The 25,819-nt window shown below is 45.7% G+C and overlaps 1 protein-coding gene across 1 annotated transcript in view; it reads right to left on the minus strand.

Annotated features, from left to right (window-relative positions):
• The window catches only part of Kiaa1549l (KIAA1549 like), a 128,349-nt gene extending 104,005 nt beyond the window's left edge, over window positions 1-24,344 (minus strand). The window contains exons 1-7 of the mRNA XM_023710738.1: window positions 21,926-24,344; window positions 21,001-21,570; window positions 18,486-18,601; window positions 14,644-14,863; window positions 13,435-13,568; window positions 4,977-5,139; window positions 3,437-3,496 (exon numbers count right to left, since the gene is read on the minus strand). Coding sequence (XP_023566506.1) covers window positions 3,437-3,496; window positions 4,977-5,139; window positions 13,435-13,568; window positions 14,644-14,863; window positions 18,486-18,601; window positions 21,001-21,570; window positions 21,926-24,293 — 3,631 coding nt within the window. The 5' untranslated portion in view covers window positions 24,294-24,344. The remainder of the gene's footprint in view (window positions 1-3,436; window positions 3,497-4,976; window positions 5,140-13,434; window positions 13,569-14,643; window positions 14,864-18,485; window positions 18,602-21,000; window positions 21,571-21,925) is intronic.
• Window positions 24,345-25,819: the final 1,475 nt, after the last annotated feature.

Below are 25,819 nucleotides of genomic sequence, written 5' to 3' on the forward strand. Positions count from 1 at the left end.
ATGTTGTTTATTTATTATTTCTTGCCTATATCTTGTAATATGAGAAACTACTTTGGCAGTAACAATACACAATGTACTAACCATTGTTACTCTCTTAAAATCTTGTTTTGAGATTTTGTACCATTGTTTTTATTTTTTTTCCTTTAAAATAAAATAACTGATGTCAAAAAACAAAACAAAACAAAAAAAACATTGTGACTGGAGTTGTCACAACACACCCTTCCTTTGCCAGGTGCATTCTTCTCAGAGGACATGGAGACTATGGAGCTGCATCCCAGCGTATGGTTTCTCTCCTTTCCCCTGAGAACCATGGCTGGCGTTAGCCTTCATGGCCCCCTCTGCCCACCACGAAGGCAGCTGAGAAGGGTGTGCACCCACATCTCTCACAAGATAGACGCTCAGATCCCAGCGCATCAGCCAGGCCCCTGCCACCTCCTCAAGTCCCGAGCTTTGTCCAGAAGATGGGATGACTTTTAGGTTGCTGTTGTCTTCCTCCTCCTTTACCTACAATCACACTGGGCTGTGAAGTTCACAGGATCAGGACGGGTCCAGCCTATTCTACTCCAGCTCGACTGTTTTATTTGTGGTTCAACCCCACACACTCAGAGCTGGATGACTTGTGCTCAGCTAAAACCTCTCCCTACTTCTTTAGGTCAGAGTATGGAGCTCACAGAGCCTGAGTGACCTGCTCAAGGATGCCCAGGGTAGGTAATCACAGAGCTGAGAACAGGAAGTCCACACATTCTTGGGTCTGGGGTATTCTGTCTCTGGTGAGTGAAACAATGAACGATTCATCAACCTGAGGTGGGTTCTTACCTCCTGTTGGGCAGCTGTGCTGAGCTTGGATACTGCTATCTTGCCTCATATGTAAAAATACAACTGGAATGTTCTGGAAGGCAAGAAGCCCTCTGTTTATCTGTAAAGAGGGACTACAGGAGCTGAGCATGGTGGTGCATACGCCAACCTCACCACTCTAAGAGGCTAAGGCAGGAGGAGCGCCAGTTGGATCCCAGCCTGAAAAACTTAGCAACGGAATGAGACACTGCCTCAGAACAAAATTTACAAATGGTCCAGGGATGCAGCTCAGTGCAAAGGCTCTGACTTAAATCCCCAGTACCACAAGGCAGGGGAAGGGGGCCACACAAAGACTACCCCAAGCCAGTGGTTTTCCACTGAGGCAACCATCCTGTCTGGGGAGGATATTGTATAGAGTGGAAAAACAAAAACAAAACAGTACTAGGAGTTTAGTTGGAAAACAGATAAAAACATTTTAGGGTTTTTAATACAAACTGCAGATCAAGAAGCTGTTCATGTCCTCTTTGCAGTAAGCAATGGGCACAGGCACAGGGACAGCGACAGCTGTCCCCGAGGAAATGCTTCACGACGACGCGCTCTCAGTTCTCAGCTCGCAGCTCAGCCCCTCTGCGAATGATGCAGCAGCTGCTGCTGGTTGTCCACACGTTCAGCAACAAGTGGCCAAGGGTCTCAGGGGGGTACAGAGAGGTGCCCTGAAACCTGGCTCCAACCTGTCCCGAGGGCTAAGCGAGCGATAGATCGATGGGAGCAGCCCCAGTACCGCAACGGTGGCCAGCGCGCTCTGATCTCTAACTGCAGACTCAGCTTAAGGACCGAGGGTTAGGTAAGTGAGCAGGTGGGCAGGGGGTGCTGGGGGAGCCCTGAAAACAGGGCAATGTGCCTGCGGAGCTTTCTCTTAAGGTGATTGCGAAGACACAGAGGCAGGGAGGGACACTAGGAAATGAGACGACACACCGCAGCCAGGGACAGCTTGTGTTTAGGAGCAAAAATGTAATGTGCAAATGTCAACCTCAAAGTTCAAAGTAGGGGAAAGTATCCGCCAGCGAAGAACAAGGTTCCAGGAGGAAGAAGCGCCACTCTGAGTGTTACATAACCCACTGGCTTCAACCCTGCCATGCTGCGTTAGCACTGTCTCTCTTGGGCATAAACCTGGGTAGGCGGTTTTTAAATTTTTGTTTTAAAATGTGTTTCTTCAGCTTGCTTTTTAGCAGGTAAAATAACCTCTGCCTATCGAGGGCTCTGCAGGGGAGGGAAAATTTCAATTTTGCACAATTTAGAAGAGATTCTCTAGCAAGCTTCCTCCAGCGGGTCCCCAGGGTCCTTACTTGGTATTTTAGGCAGCAGCCCATCTGCCACTTGTTTGGGACAGCGAGGGAAGGAGAGGCAGGGACAGGGAACAGGGTGTTTGAGACCAGCCTGCCTGCCCAGGTTCACCTTCCATCCCTGAAAGAATTTTCCCCTCTTCTTTTGATGGGCTGAGTCATGTCCCTCAAATTTTTTAGGGTAAAGCCCTGACCCCTCTTGGGCTTCAGAATATGACTATATTTGGAGGTAGGTTCTAAGGAAATGCAGAAGTTAAAATGAGGCCATGAGGAGGGTCCTAACACAACATGTCTGCTATCCTCATGGGAAACGGCAGTGAGGACTCTGGCAGGCCGGGGGAGGACGGTGAGAGATGACCTTCTCCGAGGCCAGAAGCAGAGGCCCCAGAGACACAATCTATCTGCAGACCCCATGCTTTTAGGTCCCAACCACCAGAACTGTAAGGAAGTAATGTTGTGTGGCTTAAGCCTCCAGCACAGGCTGCAGACTCGGACTGCTCTGCTCCTCTCCCAGGCCACTTCTCTTCCTATAAACATCTGTCCTCCCTTTCCACACCTAATCCCTGTTTTTCTCACTTTCAGAGCCACTGTCTGGCTTTTGAAACATATAAACAGAACATTTTTGCTGTTTCCTGAAGTTCAGCTGCAAAATGTGGAGGAAGAAAGGAAATACCACCCAACCCTTCTTGCTCTTACCACCTGCCCCATGAGGCCTCGCTGGGTTCAGCAGGGCCTGACGCTCGAACTGGGGAGGTGGCAGCATGCGCGTCCCATTCCTCTGAATGGGCCTGGCTTCTGTAGGACAGTGCAGAAAGGCCTGCCACCTAGAAATATAACCCATCGCAGCTCAGTGCTGTCCACTCCGATTAGAGGTTCACATTTTGCTGGGTGGGAACGTTAAAGGTAGCTGTTGTAGCCAGACCCAATGGCACATGCCTGTAACTCTGACACTCAGAGACTGAGGCATGAGGTGGCATGTTTGAGCCTAGCCAATTTAGCAAGACCCTGACTCAAAGTAAAAAGTGAACAATAAAGGCTAGGGTTGTGGCTTAAAGCAAAGGCCCTGAGTTCAATTCCCCTGTCCCACAAGGAAAAAAAAAATGTAGCACTTTTGAATTGTTTATCTAATAACCAGTGTGATTTCTTTTCTTTGCCGAATCCAATCGCTTCTGGTCCTGTAGAAGGAACTCTTTGACTTGTAAGACAGACCAAAGAAAAGTACCCTAGTATCACTGAAAGGCATACAGTTTTAAACAAAACCAACCCGCTTATAAGACAGGCAGAAAATAAGAGATTACCTGTAATGACCCAGTAGTCTCTGGTTGTTTCTGATATATCAAGATTGGGATATTCCAGTGCTAAAAGGAACAAGAAACACATCAAATTACTTTTATAGGTTTTATATGCAAATATTATCATTAACTGGAACATAGAATTGACAAACAGGCGAGCAGCTAAATTCTGCTTTGTCATGCTTGATAACTCTGGGAGATAAAGCCAAAATATCTTGCTCTTAAGAAAACTAAAACAGTCAGGAAAAGTTCAACCTTCTGATGAAGGACTGTTGGGGTCTGTAGGTTTCTGCTCTTTGAAGTTTTCCATCCAACCCCTCTTAAATAGAAAGAACCTCATCAAAACCCATGCCTTCAACCTGTCTGAGCTGGGACTCTGTCTTTTAAAATTATCCAACCAGCATTAAAATCACTAGGAATAATTAACTCAATGACAATGGATTTTCCCTAGGTCAAGGGCTTAAGTTTAGCAGCCAGACACTGGTACCAATATGCCTCCTATTGCTTTACGAGGATGGTGGACTGTGGGAGATAATGCACGTGAAGGACATGGGATGGTGTCTGGGATATAGTTAGTGCTCAATAAACCTTAACTGTGGTTATCAGATTATCGTGATGAAAACAAATTCTTCACATGCTTCCATGTCACATAATGCCATCACTATAAGACATCATCTTTTCTGTAAAACCCAGAGCCATCTTTCCTTACTCGATGAACATATCCAACAACTTGCCAATAAATGTACAAAAATTTTCTAGTGTCCAGTATGTGCTAAGTACCCCTTTTCTACATATGGTCTCATTTATTTATAGCATCAAAAACAACAGTAGCAGGAAATTAGGAAACAACTTTGCTAATATGTGCTTTAAAAAAAAAAAAATCCTGCCCAGAGACTTCATAAAGTGTGAAATTGATTAAATGTAGGAACATAAACCTTTGCTTCCTCTGGCTACCAAGTAAGCATTTGGGGACAAAAAGTAGGCTGCATTGTCTTGGAGGTCTATGGGAGCTGCATGGTAAGGAGCATTATGTAACTGAGCAGTAGAGAGCGATGAGGAGGCCACGGACTCTGTGGACTTTGTCACGACGCCGGCTGCAAAGGGGTTGTGTCACCATACCCATAGTCACAGCAGGGCTGGGAGGTCTGGGAGCACTGGCTGATGGCGGGGGTGGCAGAAAACCATAGCAACCTAGATTATCTCCGGGGAGAGATGCCCTCTTAGGCAGCGCTATGGGCATGCAAAGCAGATTACTGGGGGTCACATCCCATTCCTCCGTCCATTTGTTATGGAGGAGTGGGTATCCTGTGAACCTTAAGTTTTTTCTTCTAAGTTTGCACCCGTCTTCTAGGATGGTTGTGAAGTTTCAATGAGGTAAGAGCTGGGGATGGGACAGTTACCTCCCGAGTGCTTTCCTACAACATGCAATGTGCTGTTCATCAACTCAACCCCAGCGAGCACAGTTTTCAGTTCTCATTTTAGTACAGCAGGGGCAGCACGTGGCCTGGGGCCACAGGCTTGCGCTTCGCCATGTGGCCGTACTCACGTTCGGCAATGGTGAGCGGCGGGTAGGTGAGGTAGAATCCCACCAGCTCGGCAGAGAGCTGGCTGAGGAGGCTGCTGGCCACGGTGCCATTGAGGAAAGAGCTCTGGTTGCCCACAACGTACACCAAGGTGACGGCCTGGGAGGCGTTAGACGTGCTCAGGATCTGAATCGACACAGGGGGAGAGGGGAGGGAGACATGCCAAATAAGAGGAGGGCCTGTTTCACAGAGGCTGTGGGAGGCGAAGTCTAAGCAGAAACCAAGAATAGGGATGGAAGGGCGGTTGGGAGAAACAGCAAGGGAGAGACAAGAGTAACAACAGATATCATTTACTGCTCACACGCTGCATGCCAGGCTGTGTGCTAAAGGCTGGCTTATATACACGCGCAAACACCCTAGGTCACGTAACTGGCCATGAATCCCTTTTACAGGTGAGGAAACTGAGGCCCAGAGTGTTGAAGAGTCTTGTGCAAGGTCAGAGAGCTCAAAAGGGATGGTTGGGATTTGAACCAGGACTCAGGCTATTCACCACTACAATAACGTTCTGGGGCTTTCTGCTGTCTCAAGGAACTTTTATGATTTTGAAAATATAAAACAGAGTGTAGGAATGTTAAGAGGGCTCAATGACACTAGGAAGAATGTATGCAATGTGTGAATTATTGAAACTGTCCTACCAATTTGATTTGAAACTGTCTCATTGCTATTTGTTTATCAATAAAATTATGGGGAAAAAAAAAGAGAGGGCTCAATGACACAGAACACCATGTCAGACTCTTAAGGAATTTTAGGGCTGAAAGCAGCAGCCATGCACGTGGAGACGTGATCATCTGCCTGCGTACAGCAGAGAAAAGAACTTGATGATAACTGAATTCAGAAATACAACATGTTTTCTGGAGAGAAATTACATTCATTTTGTGGTTTATTCATGCCACATAGAACATGTTTTTAAAATCCTATGAGGTGACATCGTTTTCTTCTCACATTTTGTCTAATTTCATTCCTTAGTTGTGGGAAAATGAGGTTTTCTGGGTCAATGTAGGGACAAAAATAGCCCCCAGATGAGATTTGAAGAACATACGCCGGAGGAAGTCATTGGCTTGGCGAGATATTTTTGCAAAGTTCTGCATTTGTCCTCTTGTACCCCAGATCCGCTTGTCACCCACCCTGCTCTATGTCCTGCAAGTGGACCCTTGGGGGGATGTCCACCCGACAGGTTCTTTCCTGCTGGTTTCAGCTAAGGATGGTTCAGCAGACACAGACCTAGGGTGGGAGGAAGACCAGGGGATTGGTACCTGGTGTCCCTCCCCACAGGCCAGTAGGGCCCTGGAGGTGCAAACTGTCCCCATGAACAGTTCCACAAGAGGGTGCTTTCACTGAACTCCCCTCAAATTACATACTTTGAGTACATCCTGTCCTTCTGGTGAGGGGCTGACTGCCCCCCACCCGGATTGCTCAGAATTTTATTTAATTTATTTATTTAAAGATGGTTTATTTATTTTTTAAATTTATTTATTTTTTTTTTTGTGTGTGTGTGTGTGTGGCCAGCTCAGTCCACCAGGGGGCAAGGCTGGCTGGCATGTGGTGCTGGGGGATTGAACCGCGGTCCCTGTGCTTTGCTCAGCTTAGCTTGTCCTAAGTAGGTGTTTTAGACCACTGAGCCTTCTCACCAGCCCTTGCTCAGAATTTTATATCAAAATCTCATCCTTGGAATACTTCTCTCAAATCTGACTAGGAAGAAGGCTGTGTTTCTTATTTTTTCCCACATGTGTATGCATTTTTCTATTTCTCTGGAATTGGTATGGCTCTGTCCTAAGGCACCAAGAAGGACACTTGTTTCTGAATAATCCAAAAGACCTCACCATCCTGACACCTAAAAAATATACCTAAATAATAGCTTAAAAGATAGATTTTCAGGATTGAAGACAGAACCAGGTGGAAAAGAGTTTGCCTTGTACGTGAAAGACCCAGCGTTCCACACCCAACAACTGGAAGTAATAACTTCTCAAGCTTTATCTGTTGTGAATGCTCTTTTTTTTTTTTTTTTTTCAAGCTTCGACACTACTCAATCTCTCTGAATCTCCAAGAAGTCTTTAAAACTTGCACTATGAACACCTCTGAAGATACCACATCTGGCCAATACATGATACTTTTTATTGTGGTGAAATATATGAAAGAAATTTACTAGTGCAACCACTTCAAGGTACACAGTTCGGCGGCATTAAGCACACGCACAGTTATGCCACCATCACCAACATTGATCATCAGAACTTTTTCATGATTCCAAACCCTAGCTGTACCCATTAGACAATTCCTAATATGTCCCGTCCAGCCCCTAGCAACTACCACTCTACTTTCTAGACAATTCTTATGAATAAAGCCACTTTGGGTGTTTTGTTTTGGCAGTACTAATGACTACACCCAAGGCCTCTGTAATGAGCTAAATTCCTAGTCCTTTTATGTTTAATTTTGAGACTGTAAGTCTCTAAGTCATCGAGTTACCCTGAGTGGGCTCAAGCTTGTAATCAAGCGAGCTCCCTTTGCCTCAGGTTCCCAGAGCACTGGGAGTACAGGTGCATACCAGCTAGCCTGGCTGAGATCACTTATTAATTGCACAACTCAGACATAAGAGCAAGTAGACAATATTTATCCTCTTGTGCCTGCCTGTTTTCACTCGGCAAAATGTCCTCAAGGTGCATTCCTGTTGTACCAAGAGTCAGAATTGCCTTTATTTTCAAAGGCTGAATAATAGTCCACTGTATGTAAGCATCGCGTTTGTTCATCCAGGTACACAATGATGGACGCTTGGGCTGCTTTCACCTCTCAGCTGTTATACACAGTGCTGCTGTGAGTACGGGTGTGTTCGTACCTGTTTGCACCTGCGCTTTCAACTCTTCAATACATATTCAGAAACAGAACTGCGAGGTCAGATGGTAATTCTCTAATTTTATTTTATTTTATTTATTTATTTTTGGCGGAAATGGGCATTGAACTCAGGCCCTTGTGCTTGCCAGGCAAGTGCTTATTCTACTGAGCTATCTCCCCAGCCCCAGTTCTCTAATTTTTTGAGGAAGCATCATCCTGCTTTCCACAATGGCTGCACCACTTGGCGCTCCCACTAGCAGTGCACAAGTATTCTAATTCACACTCTCACCAACGTTTTATGATATGCTGGTTTTGTTTTGTCTGGTTTTGGAGAATAGACATCATAATAAATTGTAGTGTGTTGTGTTTTTTCATTTATATTTCTTTAATGATTACTAGTGTAGATCAACTTTTTTTTTATGTATTAAGGACAAAGTCTACAGGGTCTCACTAAGTAGATCGGATTCGTAGTGATTCTCCTGTTTTCAGTCTCCCAAGTGTTGGGATTACAGATGCATGCCCCAGGGGTGGGGCCGGCACAGTACCCTGGGGATGGAACCCTGGCCGCTGCACTCTGCCTAAGCAGACACTTTAGACCACTGGGCTATCTGGTTGGCCTTTAGATCAACGTTTTATGTCCCTACTGGTTATATATATTTTTGGAGAAATGTCTACTCAAGTCCTTTGTCTACTATTAATTATTGGGTTTTTTTTTAATTGTTGAACTGTAAGAGTCCTTTATATGTTTTGGACATTAACCGCATATGTCAGATTTGTAATTTATAAATATTTTTATCCAGGGCCAGCCAAATAAGAGTGCCTACAAGCAGGAAAAGAGGCCAGGGGTTCGATCCCTGGCCCTGCCATGCCAGCCCCACCCTCCAGGGCACACTGAGAGGACAATTGAGACTGGGCGTGGTGGCACGTGCCTGTAATTCCAGCTCTTGGGAGGCTGTAAACGGAAGAATCACTATGAGTTCAATCTAGTAGTGAGACCCTGAACACCATGTAGATCTTTCCCTAAAATACAAAAAAGAAAGAAAATATTTTTATCCATTCAGTAGGTTGTCTTTTCTTTAATCTTTTATTTATTTGGTACAGGGTCTTGCTATGCAGCTCAGACTCCTAGTGATCCTTCTATTTCAGTCTCCCCAGCTCTGGGATTACTGGCATGTGTCATCATGCCTAGTTTTGGTGGCTGGCACAGTGTGCCCAGGGTTCCAGGGCCAGCACAGCGTGTGGTACCAGGGTTTGAATCCAGGTCCCTGCACTTTCCAGGTAGGTGCTTAGACCACTAAGCTATCTCCCCAGCCACTAGTAGGTTGTATTTTCACTTTGCTGACAATGTGTTTTGTAAGACAAAAAAAAAAAAAAAAAAAAAAAAAAAAGAGTTTTTAATTTTTATGAAGTCCAACTTCTTTATTTTCTTCTTGTTGCTTATGTGATTCTTCCTGTCATATTGGCCTATCTAACAAATGAATTTTTTTTTTAGATCCTAAGAATCTGCACTTTTAGTCCTTGATCTATTTGGAGTTAATTTTTTTCTTTTTTATTCTTTTTTAATGTATTTGGTACAGGGTTTCACTGCACAGCTTGGACTCATAGTGATCCTCCTGTTTTCAGCCTCCTCAGCGCTGGGATTACAGGCCGGCACCACCACACCAGGTCTCTGTAGCTGGCTCAGCACGTCCAGGAGCGGGGCCAGTGCAGCATGTGGTACAGGGGATTGAGCCCCAGTCCCTGTGCTTGCATAAGCAGGTGCTTAGTCTGCTGAGCTATCTCGTGGGCCTTTATTTGGAGTGAATTTTGCTAGATGATATTAAGCAAAGGTTCAGCTTCATTGTTCTGCATGTGGCCTTCCAGTGTTTCCAATCTGTTGAAAAGATTTTCCTTCTCCCATTGGATAGTTGTGGCACTCTTCCCACACGATCACATTAAAAATGATTTGGTTCTGGGCTCTGTGTTCTGTTCCAGTGTCCTGTATGTCCAGCTACATGTGGGCACCACACTGTTTCAGTGGTCATAACCTTATATTCAGCTTTGAAATCAGAAGGCGTGAGACCAAGATTGCTTCTGTTGAAGGTCTCTTGAGAGTCCATTTGAATTTTAGAAAGCATTTCTCTATTTCTCAAAAATAAAAGTCACTGGGATTTTGATAGAGGTAGCACTAAATTTACAGATTACGCTGGGGGGGTAGCACTGACATCTTAACCATTTTAAGTCTTCCAATCCATGAGCACAAGCTGTGTCTGTATTTACTTTATCTTATTTAATGTACTCAGTTTTTTATAGCTAAGGAAACTGATCATGACCGGTGACTATGCCAGCTCTAAAAATACGAGGTCCACAGGCCTGGATCAAGTTCACTGCAGTAGCCCCTGGACGTCGTGCCCAATCCCCACCAGTCCCTGCAGAGGACTGCTCCTATCGGCCCTTTACTGCTGCGTGCCTGTAGCTTCTCAGTCCACCTCTCCCTTATTCATTCAAGCCATATTTGTTGAGCTAACTAGACCTACAGGTAAATGCAGCCGAGTACTGCTGCTTTACATGACCAATATCCATTCTCCTCTTTTCTACAACAGCACCTGTTTTCTTTGGGGAGTCACCCCTCCTCTCTTTTCTGTGTATGCCCCTTGGATAGGGGGCTCGCCCCATCCAAGCTCCAGGAGGGGTCATCTAAGGCAGGCTTAGGTGAGTGGGACAGGTCATCTCCTTGGCCACCATCACTGATCCAGAAATGGGCACTGCAGGTCCAATGAGAGCCAATCCCAGGATTCTGATGGAAATAACACAAGCAAGGCACTTTGGTTCCACAAAAACAAGCAGAAAGAATGGGGAAAGCCTGGAAGTGCCAGGGCCACCCAATGGCGCTGAGGATGATGCCAGCCCAGAGCAAAGCAAGCTAAGGGATAAGAAGAAAACTCCATGGAAAAGTCACTGAAGCACCTGGAGCTGGCTGTACCTAAGCAAATAAGGTGTGAATTTTTCAGCTGCAGGAGCAAATAACTTCCTGTTTTTGCACTAGCCTTGTAAGCTTGGGATCTGTGGCGACCAATCCAGTTCTGAGACAACTGTAACTCAGTCCCCGGTACCAAAGCTATACAAGTCTTTTCTTTAAGTCACTTTCTCAATGATTTTCTGAATGGATGGATGAATTATTCACAAAGAATGCAAAATTGCTTTACAAAAAGATTTGGTAAGTGGTTGGGATAGATATATAGTTGCATTCTCTTAATGAATAGAATGATTTTTTCTAATGGTGTTTGTAAATAGGATCACAAGTCTGCATCTTGTACAGCAATTAACCACTAAGAAGAATATATGCAGTGTATTATTTGTTGAAACTGTACTTTCGATTTGATTTGAAACTGTCTCATTGCTATATGTTTATCAATAAAACTTTGAAAAGAAAAAAAAAGATTTGATAAAAGTTGTATTATATATTTATTTATATTCCTGTATTCTATATAATAAAACTGAAAAGTTATTCATTATGAACCCAGGTCTTACAAAAAGACTGCAAACCATGTGTTATGGTTTGTGTCTAGATGTTCCCCCAAGGCCTCATGTGGTCACAGGACTTTTTTAGAGGTGGCTGAATCTACAGTGAATGATGTTGGGATTGAGGGTATGTGATGATTAGTAAATCAGATCCCACGGTTCTGGCTGGGATTAATGGTGTGAGTGCTACAGCTACCCTAGGCATACAATGTAAGAGACAGTAAGAGTCTTGTCCCCCTCCTTTGCTTTGCTGTCTTCTGGCCACCACAAACTGGTTCCCCCTTCTTGGTTTTGCTGCCTTCCACCACCATGAACTGCTGCCCTCTGTCACATGCCACCCTACCTTGGAGCCCACCAATTATGGATGGAAACTCTCCAAACTGTGAGCTCAGTAAATCTTTCCCCATTTAATTTCGAGGTTGGGTATTTGGCCGAGCAATGAGAAAAGTAACTAAGACACCACAAGAATAGTTAGTATGTAGTGATGTATGTATGACACAGGGGCCAAGAGGGTTGCTAAATCCAGGGAACAAATTCTGGGCTTCCTGTCAGTGAAGGCTAGAAATGAAGTGGGGTTAATAAAATAATCCGACCAATTAGCCATTAATTTCAAGAGCTTTCAATATGTTCAAGAGCATCTCAACTCTATTTAGACGAGATATGCAAATTACCTCTTGTCTTTCCAAGGAAGGTTTGTTATTTGATTAACAATTCCCCTACTGGTCTAGAACTAGTACACAAAACAAGGCTTCTTAAGGCCAAGGGCAGCTTATTTCTCTTGGTGTCCCTCTCACTGCCTAATAAATAGCAGGCACTCAATAAGTCTGTGTTTCCCGAATAAAATTTAAATAGGTTCTGCTGCCAAGATCAAACTAGGCTCATGCACCTGTGAGGATCACGAATTCAATCAGGAAAAAAAAAAAGATTCCCCACAAGAGAGCTGAGTCACACTCCTTACATAAATCTTAAGTCTATGACACATTTTTAGATCTTAGTCTAATAGGAGCCCAGTCATGATGAGATACTTCCCAATATGTGCTGGGTAAGTGTAGGAAAGGAGAGCTGCTTATTCAAATTAAATTGTATGCTTTCTACATCAGATTGGCTTTGCTGATAATTCACTTAAATGTCAATTTCAAAGACACTGGGTCTAATTGCAAAGGCTTTAGTTCAGTAGACAAAACAGAGACACTGAATAGTAGAGTTAATTAGAGAGATTTGGGGGCTGGGCGAATATGATTAAGAAGCGTCTGTTCTTAGTGGAATGATAGCTACAGAACTGCAAAAATTGGTTCTGAGAAAGGCTGTTAGTGGTGTGTACACTATTATCCAAGTAGCTGAGCTCTGTGGGGAACCAAGGGTGGGGCTTCTCTAGAAAAGAACTCCTGTGCTTACAGAAGTTGCTAGATGTCCCCCTTTCTGTGTTGCATCGCTGGGAATCAGTGCAGAAGAGGATGGACTTTGGGTTCAAGTCTTGTCACACTCCTTTCCAGCCATGTAGCCTTCTAGAAGTTGTCTAAGTTCAACGTTCATTCCCTCTCAGAGAAAACGAGGGTGAAAATTTCTCAGAAGGATGTCTTGAGTATTACGGAGCAAAATATTTGCAAAACATCTATCATAATTCTTGGCATATAGTAAGTCCTCAATATTGTGTGTGTGTGTGTGTGTGTGTGTGTGTGTGTGTGTGTGTGTGTGATGACTGTTCATCTGGGTACCTGGAATTAGCCCAGTGCAAAATCTTGATGAGTTAGCTATTTAAAACTCATTCATTCATGTATTCACTACGATACATTTATTAGTAGATTCTAGCTAAAATTTTTAAAATAATAAATGTTTTATGAAAGTCTGAGGAAGCATCGTATAAGAAAATAAATAAAAACTCCAAGCCACAGTAGGTGTGCAGTGATACATCAGCCCTCCTGTCACAGCCCAACCCTAGACATCCTCACCAGGGTCATGACTTTGGAGTCCTATCACCTACCCTACACAGAAAGTCACACTTACACAAGGCAGCCTTGGGGTGTGGCGGGGGGAGCCCCATATCATTTCTCACCAGCACTGGCACTGTGGTTGTGGAAGAAGCCCCCTCCTCCCTACCTGCACCTTCAGGTTGCTTCTGGTGTTGAAGACTTTTCTCTCTGCATCCTGAAATGCCTTCTGCAGCCTCTGCTCCATGGTCTGAGCAAACTTACAGGACTGTATGTTGTCAGATTGGCCCACAAACTGTAGCACTAGAATGAGAATCACACACGGCATTTGCCAAAGCTCCACATCTTAGTTCCTTAGACCTTATAGCAGTTTTGATCTAAAGCAGCATGACTTTAGGCTAGAGAAATCAGGCAAATAAACAAAGACCAGGCGAAGTTTGATTATAGGTTTGAAATTGACTCGTAATGGGATTAGTACCAGAGAAAAATCAAAACCATGACCCAAGCTGAGATTCCCTCCATTGTAGAGGATGTTATGATTTTATTCAATTGAAATATGCAGGCATCTGCTCAAAGACTGACAAATAATAACTTCTATTATTATAGAGATCATGCCTTCTATGTTTTTGGAGGAGGAAAAATCAATTGACCTCCATTACTAAGTTGATTGCATGTTTCCATCTCAATGATTTCTCCACTCTGTGGTTTACACACTCTGCAAATCAGAAGTCACTAGGGAGACTAAAAAAAAGACAGACTCTGGGGCTTAAGCACAGAGGTTTGAATTCAGCGATGCTGGGAACGCCCTGCTCCAAACCATAGATTTTATGGATACTCAACTCTTATTAGCATCTTTGGGAAAATACAACAGTAAGTGCTCATACACACTAATTGTATAAATTGGGAAGAAAAACTCTGCGATAAAGGGCTGGCCAAATAGCTCAGCGGGGGCCAGGCATTCGATCCCCGGCCTGCCGCGCCGGCCCCGCCCCTAAAGCTAGCTGAGGCGGCAATTGAGCCTGGGCGCGTTGCTGCGCGCCTGTAATCCCAGCTCTTGGGAGGGTGTAAACAAGCGGTTCACTGCGACTCTTATTTAATAGTGAGACCCTGAACGCCCTGTAGACCCTTCCCTAAAATACAAATAAAAAGAAAAGAAAAACGTTGTGATGGACCATTTCTACTACATTCAGGTTTAGAAAAGGCTGATGTGCAGAGGACTTGGACATTTGATTAGTGGGGCCCTTTGAAGAAGACACACAGGGACATAAAATGTGACAGAGCAGCTAGCAGTGGATTTTGTAAGCAGCGTCCCTATGATACGTATGGATGGCCCCTGACCCCACAACTTACACAAATCCTTTCCTTCCGGGTTACTTGCCTGTTTTCAGTTGGAAGTAGCCGGCAGGCTGGGGCTTCCATGGAGAGGCAAGGACTGCCACAGACTGTAAGTTTGGGGTATGCTGCTTCAGATCTGCAGTGACGTTGCTGACTCCATAAACTCCTAGCATTTCCATCACAACAGCAGGCAAGTACACCAGCCTCCCTTTGGTAGCATAATAACCAATGGAGACATTATGAGAATGCTCCAGAATGTCCACCTACAAAACAAATGGACCCCAGAACTTACTGCTTAGTCCTGCAATACTTTAAGTTCTTCTAATGTTTCTCAGAGCCACAGCTGTTACTTAGTAAGGCTGGGAAACAGGGCACTTTTGTTCAACAAGTATTCTAACAATCCTTTAAAGTGTTATGTAGATTGCTAGACTTCAAAGCATCATAATACAACAAAATAAAATTGACATCAAATTTACCTGGAATGAAATTCAACTTATATGTTTTGCATTCCTTAAGGGCCACAGGATAATCCTCTGAGCAATAATTATCACCAAGAAGCCAGAGAGGAGACAGCAGACAGGAGAGACTTCAGATGAATGGAATGCTGGGAAAATAGCTTTATTCTATGTCTCATCACTCAGGAGAATTAAAAGGCAGAAATGATAAATTAAGTGAGTCACTTCAGGGACTGAATTAAGAAGTCCAGTGAGCTCCTCTGTCAGGCAGCAGAGGGGACACTTGTTCAGCCTCGGCCTGGCCCTTTGCCTACACACTGCTTCCAGGCCAAGGCGGGGCTGAGCCACAGAGGGCTTTCCTCATAGGCAAGGCCTAAGGCAATTGCAGGCCAAGGCAGGACTGAGCCACAGAGGGCTTTCTTCATAGGCAAGGCCTAAGGTACAGCGATGGACGGTGGCCTGGGCGATTTCTGCTTCTGAGGGGAGATCCTGAGACTTGTACTATGAATAACTACTAGAAAGACAACAATATGCAATGTATTAATTATTGTAACTACCCTAGTAGGCTGTTCTAAAACTGTCTCATTGCTACTTCTTTCTCAATAAAATTAATATTTTAAAAAAAGATTTATTTGATGCTGCTTTCTTGGTGCTGTAGGCTCACAGTTCCCAGCGTTTGTTGTTTTTCTCTTCACATATTAAATATAATGCTTATTATAGAACTAGCTTTTATGACAAGGAGAGAAGGATAATAATTACCTCTAGTATTACTACTATCACCATGATACAATTGGAAAAAACTTCCAACTATATCACCTTCTGTTATTTGTCCTTAAAACTACAAATTTCATATACATGTATATGTATATTTCCAGACATAGGTAAATATATATATATATATATATATATATATATATATCATACACATACATATACTCATGTATGGTAGATACTGCTTTGTAACCTCTTTTTTAATATTTATTTCTATTCTCTTTCTTGCACATGTTTGCAGTACATGATGATTACAGTTATCATGGGGAGTTGGAACATGCACGTAACACATCTTAATTCTTTTTTTCTCTCTCTTCTTCATCCCTTCCTCTTCTCTTCCCTCCCTGCTCCTTCTAATATAACCTCTTTTTTTTCCCCCCATGCTAGGGATGGAAGCCAGGACCTTGGACATGCTAGGCAAATGCTCTACCCCTGAGATACACTCTCAGCTCCCCATCTTTTTTAATTATAGCAAAGTATACATCCACATGCAATCTACCATCTTAATCACCCTAGGTATACTGTTTGCTGGGATTGAAGAGCTACAGCAAGGCAACAGCCAGTACCGTCGTTCATCACTTCATCTTGTAAAACTGAATCTCTCCATCTGGGTGTTTTGGACACCACTCCCCTCCCTTATCCTTGCATCTCTGGGAGGACTGTCCTGTGGGGCTAGAGGTGTAACTCAGGTGGAGAACACTTGCCTAGCATGGGCGAGGCTCTGGGTACTGTGTTCAATACCAAAAAACAAAACAAAAAAACAGAGTCATGGGGATGTTCCATGGAAATCAAGGCAACTGATTTTGTAACAGGACTGGTATGTGGTGGCCTCTCCACTGCATCCTCCATTGTGTCTTTTCTCCTAAAGATAGTGGAAAAGATGATTGTGGGTGAAACCAGGGAAACTTCAAGGTGGACCATGGACACAACCTAAAACAATACCAACTACCCAGTGTAAAGGCTGCTTCCTTTCCAGCCCTTGGAATTAATTCAAAGAACAAGACTTGCTTTGGGTACTCTTTACACTCACACCTGTCTAATCCTAGCCGCAGCAGCTTCTGTCCCTCTTCTTTTTCCTCCATTTCCTTCTTTAACAAACAGAGGGACACCAAAAAACAACATCCAGGGCCATCCAAATAGCTCAGTGGATTAAAGTGCCTGCAAGCAGGTGCAGGGGCCAGGGGTTCAATCCCCAGGCCTGCCATGCCAGCCCCACCCCCCAGGGTGCAGTGAGATGGCGATTGAGACAGGGCGTGGTGGCGTGCCTGTAATCCCAGTTTGGGAGGCTGTAAACAGGCGGCACACTACGAGTCTGACCTAATAGTGAGATCCTGAACACCCTGTAGAACCTTCCCTAAAAGAAAAAAAGAAAGAAAGAAAGAAAGAAAGAAAGAAAGAAAGAAAGAAAGAAAGAAAGAAAACAACATCCAGCATGAATTGAACAAGCTATTGGGCTTCCGTTCTTCTCGCTTTTACCATGTCCTTTTATTTATGGCCCATCATTTGGGTTTCTATTTACAGTCATCATATCTAATATCCCTTCAAAAGAAATGTGTTTAAATTTTAAAAAGCAAGGCAATTGAGGGGAAAGGAAAGTGCTTTTACAGTGGTCTGTGATGATGTGCAAGGGCCAGGAGATGGCTCAGTAGAATAAGCGCTTCCCTGGCAAGTGCAAGGACCTGAGTTCAATCCCCGGTCCCACAAAAAAAAAAAAAAAAAAAAAAAAAACCATGGTGAGGTGCAGAAGAGACCAAAGCTGTATGGAGGTTGGAGAAAATGTTGACAGAAAACAGCTTCAGGCAACTACACGGGTGAGCATTCACATTTTCAACTTCCAAGTCAAGTTTCTGGCGCAGGAACCACTGAAGCCTCTTACGGAGTACATTTCTTTTTATTCCTTTTTTTCTCCCCTTTTCCTCTCTTCTTTTAGAATTGTGAGAGATTGACAGTGACCAATAAAGTGGGTAGGCGCCAAGTCTCATTTCTAGTCCTTGCATGTGAGGAGGAGGGTCGACCATACTAAACATGGCTATCAAGCAGAACATCAAAGGAAGCCAAAACAGTATTTTTTTATTTAAGTGGTGCAAAAGGGAATCCACTGACTGCCAGTTGCTTTTCCTGCTTGAACACTTGGAATCAAACCAAGAGAATATCAAACAAGCCTCTATCACTTGGTTAGGCCATGCAAACCAGCCGGTGGTTATTAAATAGCACTTGGCATGAAAGAATTTGGAGGAAAATAAAATGTTGACTTCCTTGTCAATAGCTGGCCCTTTAGGCAAAGCTAGACTCAACTGACAAGTCAGAATAATTTTTGGATGTCCAGAAGTAAATCCTGATTTACAATGGCATAGAAGATAAAAGAAAAACAATGGATGGTTGCTAGTGAGTTACACGGACAATATTAAATACTTTCCCCAAATGATGCGATAGTGGGATGGGTTAATCAGTATGCCCAAGCTTTAAAAAGAAAAGAAAGAAAAATGGCAAGTAGTCTCAGTTTCCATTTCAAAATATGATCTTTTTCACCAGCCACAAGGTCTTGGCTATTTATCAAAGTGAAGAAAGATCTGACTTCCGCGGTGGGACCTAGGAAGGAGGAAAAGTAGCTAAACATCCTCTGAACCCCGGATGAATCACCATCAGGTGAGGAGCTTACGTGAGCTGTCACGTCGGTCTGGTGGAAAGCCTTGCGAAGGGCCTGTGTGAGCCCTCTGGCTACACTGAACTTCAAGGATTCGCTGCTCTGCATTCTCCTTTGTGTTAGAAACAGGACTGTGGGGGTGAAACAGAAGCACAGCAGTGAGTGTGAGGTGCAATCCTCATGATGCGCCAGCCCTCTCTCCTCCCGGCCACCGCCTCCCGCAAATTCTGCTCAGACCTGATAAGCAAAGGCCCACCCACGGGAGCATGGGCATGGATAGTGGCTCTGGTGGCCCTGCTGAAGTCGCTAGGAAAGAAGGCTGAGCCACGTGTGTGACCCCCGTGGACTGAGAGCTGGTTGGTGCTTCATTTCTGACCCAAGTTGCCTCTGACCTTGAAAACCAGGCTGTGCAGTGCCTGCCCTGGGGAGGTCTGTATGCAGTGCGGTTCCTCTGACACCATCTGTTATGGGTTAAATCTAAAATGCACCCCACCCCCACTCTCCTGGATCATGGGGGTGCTGTACTTAACAGCGGATTCATCCACAAATGAGTTCAGTAGCCGAATATGCTGTTGGGGGGGGGGGGCTAGGTGGAAGTGGGTCACAGGGGGAGGGGTGACCTGGAAGAATGTAATCTTGTCCCCAGCTCCTCTTCATGCTCTGCTTCCTGGATGCGGTGGACTGAGCACCTATCCCTCTATCATGCCCCTCTGCCATCCTGTTTCTGCCCTGGTGACTGAAACCATAAGCCAAAATATGCATCGCCTCCTTTAATTTGCAAGTGTTGGATATTTTGTCCTAGGATGGGTAAGTGACTAAGTCAGACACCGTCCACTCACAGCCTACTTAGGTGCAGGTCCTGAGCATGGTGCTGCAGCCCATACCAACCCTAAGTCTGGGAGGGGCAGCCCCACCTCATACACAGGCAGGGAAGGAGATGAGGGATGCAGGTCAGGCATCTGGGATCCAATGCGACTGGTGCTATTGGAAGAGAAGCCCAGAACACAGTCAGAGCTTCTAAGCAGAGCATCCAGTCCTGAGTTGGGCAAAGGCTGTTATAGGAAATTGATTCTCCACAGGAATGGATGCTTCAGCTGAGTCCACAGGCTAGTAAGTGTGAGCGGGGCAAGGGAAGGGAATGCCTCCACCCTCCAGCTCCCAGCACTCGGGATGCTGAGTGCGAAGACAGGCGGACGCGTGGGTGGACTTGGTCAAGCCTGTCCTGAGGGCAGTGGGCAATGAGTTTTAAGCAAAGCAGTGCATTCTGTGTTCCCTTGACTGTGGGCTGGAGAACAAGTGAGTGATGTGGGGAGATGTGATGGCAGAGAAATAAACATGACTGTCGTTGCAGAAAAATAGGTGAGCAGTGGTAACTGTGCGCCCTCAGGATGTGGCAGTGGGAACCAGGGCAGAGAGGAGTACCTAGGAGGGAGAAGTGGAAGGAACTTTTGAGTGGTTGGATATAGCTAGGGCTGGGAGGAAGTGAGGAAAAGAGGAGGAAGATGTTTCTGCACAGGGCAGGCTAGGGGGCTGGGCTCACTGCCCCTCAAGGAGGTGTGGTCTGAGAGAGGGGAGGAAGAGTGGAAAGCCAGATGGTATAATTTCTTGAGAAATAGAAAGAGATACTGTATTTTCTGCTCTGCCTAGCTGCACCATTTCCCATTTTAGACAAGGATGTGTCTCGGGATATAATTTCACCTCATTCTTTGTGGGGTGGGGAGGAAGGCGGGATGCAAGCATTCAGTGCTGGCGTGCTCTTTCAAATAATTTGCCTAATGCTTTTTATAGCAAACACTACCACACTATTAAAAGCACCCTGTGCATTCTAGGCCTGCTTTGCTGCCACTAGGGACTGGGGCGAAAAAGATAGCATCCTGCTTTGCTCGTGGTTCGAATGCTGCCTGCCCACATTGTCTTTTAGGAACATCTCCTCTCTAACAGCAAAAAAACATCGGGGGTTCCCATCTTGTGTCCCATAGTACCCGCTGATTAAGAAGCCTGTCTGAATTCAATAGCACACCCCATCATTTTATAGTAAATGAATCACATTATTTATTGATTGGAGACATCACTGATTCATTCATTCTACAGACAAAATAGAGTATACACTGGCATTCTTAAACCACCCAGCAGAAGGACCATGACTCCATGAGGTCCTCTGATGTCAGGACTGAACTTAGGTCCAGAATCACCTAGAATCACCTAATTCTGCTCCTCTCCTCTGAAACCTGATAAAAAGCAGGGTTTCTCAGTAGTGGCAGATTATTTGGGGCTGGATTATTCTTTGCTTTTGAGGGCTCTCCCATGTGTTTGTGAATATTTAGCAGTACCCCACTAATTTCCAGTGGCACCCCTTTACCCAAATGTGACAACCAAGTGTCTCCCAATATGGCCAAATGTCTCCTGGAGGGGAGTGGGTGAGGCCATCCCTGTTTAAGAACCTCTGACCTAAAAGAGAAGTAATTCAGCTGCATCTCCAAGACGAGGTTTGCTGCTTTCAAGTCAAATCAGAAGGACAGTGCCCTCTCACCTGTCTTCACCAGAAGCTTACTGGACATCTGACACTCCAGGTTGGATGCCATTTTGCCGGTCGTGACCATTGCAGTGGACGAAGCAGGAAGAACAGTATCTGTGTTTTCTGCCTGCGGAGATGGCAAGTGGGTGGCCCTCGCGGACGCCGTGATGGATGTCAGTGGGCGAGGGGTGGATGCTCTGGGCATCTCTGGCTTGGTGGGGTTTGGGAGGCTGGTGTGCATGGCTTGTGGTTTCCTGGGGAGGTGCGTTGTGGACAACAGGCCAGAGGCAGTGCCTGCATTCCCCTGCATGGCTGCGTGTGTGCTTACGGTGTGTGCTGTTCTGGCAAACATGTAGGTTGGTGTGAATGGGAAGGCAGTGTGGATGGTCCCTGCAGTCGCCTTTGGATCAGATGCTGCCTTGTTGGTGACATTTCTCACTAGAGCAGTGCTCTTGGCTAAGCCACTGCTGCTGGTGCCCTTAGCAACCAAGGCTGCAGATAGGGCCGGTGGACTTGACTTCCTCAGAAGCAACGTGGCAGCGGTGGCTGCAGTTGGCTCTATCTTGGGTGACACTGAGAAGTCCACTGTAAAGAGAGAAAAGGCAAAGCTTATCACTGGCCCAGAAGACACACATCCTTTGTCCTGGTGATGAATGGACATAGCATATGGGTGTGTTAGCCTGAAAAACTCTGCACTCTGGGCTTGCAATGGGAGCACTTGGTCAATACGACTTTAGGCTCTTTAAATCAGTTAACTGTAAGGAGAATGCCGCTAATAGCAAAGCTGTAGTTGCTAAGAAGGACACAAATTCTGAATACTTCCACACAATGAAGCTGGAAGAGGATCAATGTCACGCCTACTGGGGGCTGCTAACTCACTCCTGAAAGCTGGATTTCTGTGCTGAGCTTGAGGATGCTTTGGCCATGAAAGCGGTCATACCTGTTTTTTGGGTACCAGGAAACAAACTATCTGCATTAGTGGCTGCACCTGTCCATTTCTTGGGGCGCTGAGAAGCTCGCAGCACTCTGGAGGGGGTCCTGGGAAAGGCACTGGTGGATTTAGGAGACTCAGCAGTTGAGTGATATCCCAGGATGCTCTTGAGTGATGTGGAAGCATTGATCCCATGTGATAGATAGATGTCACTGGAAATGTGGGGACCTGTATCTGTCCCATCCGAAAGCATTTCTTGCAAGCTAGCCATAGAAGACAGCCTGAGCCAGGTTAGCCAAAGAGGATGGGTTGGCTGCGTGGGCATCCGTAAATGGGGACTTGACAAAGAATGTCGACTTGAAGATGGGTAATAGTCAATCTTCTCTGTTTGGAAAACTCTGGAATAGCTGTTATGGCTTGTGGGCCAGAGGTCTGTAGGGTTCCCAACCACGGCCACATCTGACTGTTCTTCAGGCTGGTAGGTGCTTGGGCCTAGGATGAGATCCTGAATGTTAAAATGTTCTGCAACGACTGACCGCCCAACAGTATCTTGGAAATCCTGAGATTTTATTGCACTGGCAGCTGAAGATAAACCACTGGGAAGAGGAGTTGGAGCTGAATGAAGGTCCCAACTTGTGGAGTTAACCACGTGGCCACTTAAATCATAATTCGCTTGGTGCTGCAAGCCAGATATTGTTGATTGTGTGGAAAGAGATCCAGTTTGTACCGAAAGAGAACTCCGGAAAACATCTGTGGTTGTTGGCTTGTTCATGTCTCCTATTGTTGAGAAATCAGAGACATCAGAGGAGGAGGGAAACGCTGCTGTCACCTGCTTGGAAGCCGAAGCTGGCAGCTCAGAATGGCCCACAGCAGCTGTGAAATTCTCTGGCTTAGTGCTGGAAAAGCCAGGAGACGGGGAAACCAGCTGGGTGGTTTGAATGACAGGCATGGAAGGCGGTGGTGATCCGGATAAAAGGAGGTTTGTTCTTGGTGTTGCAATGATAGGAGAGGAAATGGGACCAATGCTAAAATCAGAAGTGAATCCATTTACAGTGTGAAGACTCGAAACTTCTTTACTTGGAAAGGTCTGGAGAGGAAGCGTCACACTTGCCATTTCATTTTCCTTTAAAACAGCTGTCCCACTATCCTTTTGCAGGGTCAAGATCTTCGTGGCAAGATGAAATCTGCTCAAGGGAAGCAAGTGTGTGGCTGCAGGAAAACGGGGCACATCTTTATTTTCTTTTTGAGGAGGGGGCATTTCTGGCACAGGGGATGGAGAGGCATGACTTCCTGTGGGCTGCAGGACAGAGGAGGGAAGGTCGATTGTCCTGTTCAGAGGTAATGTAGGAACCTCCCCAGAAGGGATGGCTTTTCCTTGACCTGGTGTGGTGAAAGGCAGAGGAGGAGGCACCCAAGAGGAAGATGCGCGCTCTGCAGAAACCACAGGCCCTCTGGAATTCTCTGGAGCTGCTGACAAATGCGGTGGGTTAGCGGAGCCATTGGCAGGAGGAGCAGGGGCTAGCTTTTTGCTGCTCATTGCTATAGCCACTGATTGTACAGTCTGGAAAAATGAAGGCACAGCCTCTGCTGCACTCTTCAAAGTTGGCAAGGGCACCCCACTGTGCACTTGTTTAACCCCTGCCCTGTGCACTGGCTGGGTGGATGCACGACTTGAAGCCACTTCCAACGTGGACCATGAAGGGGTTCCACCTGGGAGCAGAAGACCTCCAGGTGCAAGGGGAGTGGGAGACAGCTGGCCCAGTTCTGCCATGGAGCTCAAAACCCCAGGTGTGGGTGAGCCTGCTGACAGGGGACCCTCAGCTGGGGACAGCTCAGAGTGCTGCTTTGTTGAGGATCCTGAAAAACCTAGATGAGGGACATTTGTGAAATCCTGGGTAGTTTGGGATGGAGTATGGTTCATATCATCAGAAAATGAGCTCAGGGAACTGGCTACCTTCGGACCTGAAGAGGCAACAGCTTGCGCTATAGCAGGAAAGAATGGCACTTTGGTGAGGGACTCTGCTGGCTTAGAGAAGGTGATGGGATGAGGTGAGTGAAAAGCCAATGAAGAGGATGAAGGTGGAAGAAGGAGGAACGGGAGACTGTCTGACCACAGGGGATGCTTTAGAGAGGAAATCCCTACTGGTGGCTGAGATGGGGGCATGGAACTTGAGGTCACCAATGGGACTGCGGACAATGGGGGAAGCATGCTGGCAAGAGGCAAACCTGACACATCCGCCACTTCTCTTTCCCACTGAGGCCTTGGTTGGACCAGGGACTTGGTGGAATCCTTGGATGGTTCCAGAGAGGCACTATGTTCACTTCCTTGGTAAAGGGAAGAAGAGAAGTCCCCCTGAGCCCTGGTCTTTCGGTGCATCTTGGGCAGAGGTGTCCGGGCCAACTGCAACAAGCTTGTGTTGTCAAGAGACTGTCCCAGCACAGTCTTGACTCTGTCTCCTGCCAAAGAAGACTTGACTTCCGAGAAAGGCCATGTTGGTGAAATTGGTAGCAACTTCCGGTGAGGAAATGACTCTGGGGTCGGGGTGACGCGTAGCTGTAGATTGTCTGTTCCTATGAAACAAAGCATTGTGGTGAGACGGAGTCAGGAAGTGGCTGCAATGAGCAGGGGCCGAAGCTGACGGGTGGGCAAGACAGATGCCGCCTAGGCCACAGGGGACTGTGCCCTTCACAGAAGGCCCCCCGAACAATTCAAACAGTAAATTCAATAATTACAGAATGCCAATGTTGCAGTGACTGCACAGAGCAAGGTTGGTGAGAAGCAGGCTCTGATGAGGCACGCTTAAGAAAAATGCTCAAGATACTAATTTCTTTTCTTTTTGTTTTACAGTAATTGGACTACCTATGAGGCTTGAACTACAGAGCTCATATCCTAGAAAATCCAACACGGATGTGGCTACCTATCTGCCATGATCCATGCCACCAAAACACACCTCATCCAAAAACCTAAAATGCATGACGCTGAAGAAGACCTATGCATCTGAGTGTGAATGGCTCTTTTAGGTTCCTATGATGTCCCCAGAAAAAATACCTGAGGTTGCCTATGATTGGAAAAATGGCTCCAAGGAGACACATTTTTCTTCTTAGATTTAAAAGGACTCCTGATGCCATCATCCATTCTGTGTCAAGAAGCAAAGATTTCTTTTGGCTTCAGCAGATTCAGAAACGAGTCACATTCAAACCCAAGATGGGAGACACCACTCAGGAAGCTGGGTGTCACTCTAAGCACCTGTAGAGACCCGAGGTGTCAGCACTAATGTGTGAGACCAGGAGAGTAAGGCAGGGAGGCTGGCACACAGCTCCCAGGGAAAGAAAGGAGGGAAGGAAATCCTAAGGAAGCTAGGAATTTCACACATCCGGCCGGATGATCCCCCTCTGCACTGTTTTTTAGGGTTGATAATGCAGAGGTGGTTACTAGTGTCCTTATGTAATACTTTAAAAATAAACGCGAAGGAAAGATGCTTCTAGAGCTCTCTACCATAACTAGCTGAAAACATTACAACGACATGATAGGAACAATAAGCCAAGCTGTGAAGTCAGAAGGTCTGAGCACACGTGCAACCTCAGCCACCTGGAGCTGCATGAGCCAATGCATAGTGCCACGTGCGGGGCGGGAAGGAACACACTTAACCGTCTCCACAGACTGTGGTGAGGAGCTAATGAAATGACAGAGAAGGCAGAGGAGCACTAGATGAACAAGCTGCCTGTCCTTACAGGCTCCAAGCCCCTGTGTTCATTTAATGAAGGAGGATGCTGTGGTCCAGAGGGGACGTACTTTGCCAGCAGCTACATAACCGATCAGAGACAAGAGCAGGTGCAGACGCAAAGGCTCCTTGCTTCTAGTGCCTGCTCTCTCTCTCTCTCTCTCTCTCTCTCTCTCTCTCT

This window comes from Octodon degus, unplaced genomic scaffold (assembly GCF_000260255.1).
Source record: "Octodon degus isolate 3935 unplaced genomic scaffold, OctDeg1.0 scaffold00018, whole genome shotgun sequence".
Classification (NCBI taxonomy): Eukaryota; Metazoa; Chordata; class Mammalia; order Rodentia; family Octodontidae; genus Octodon; species Octodon degus.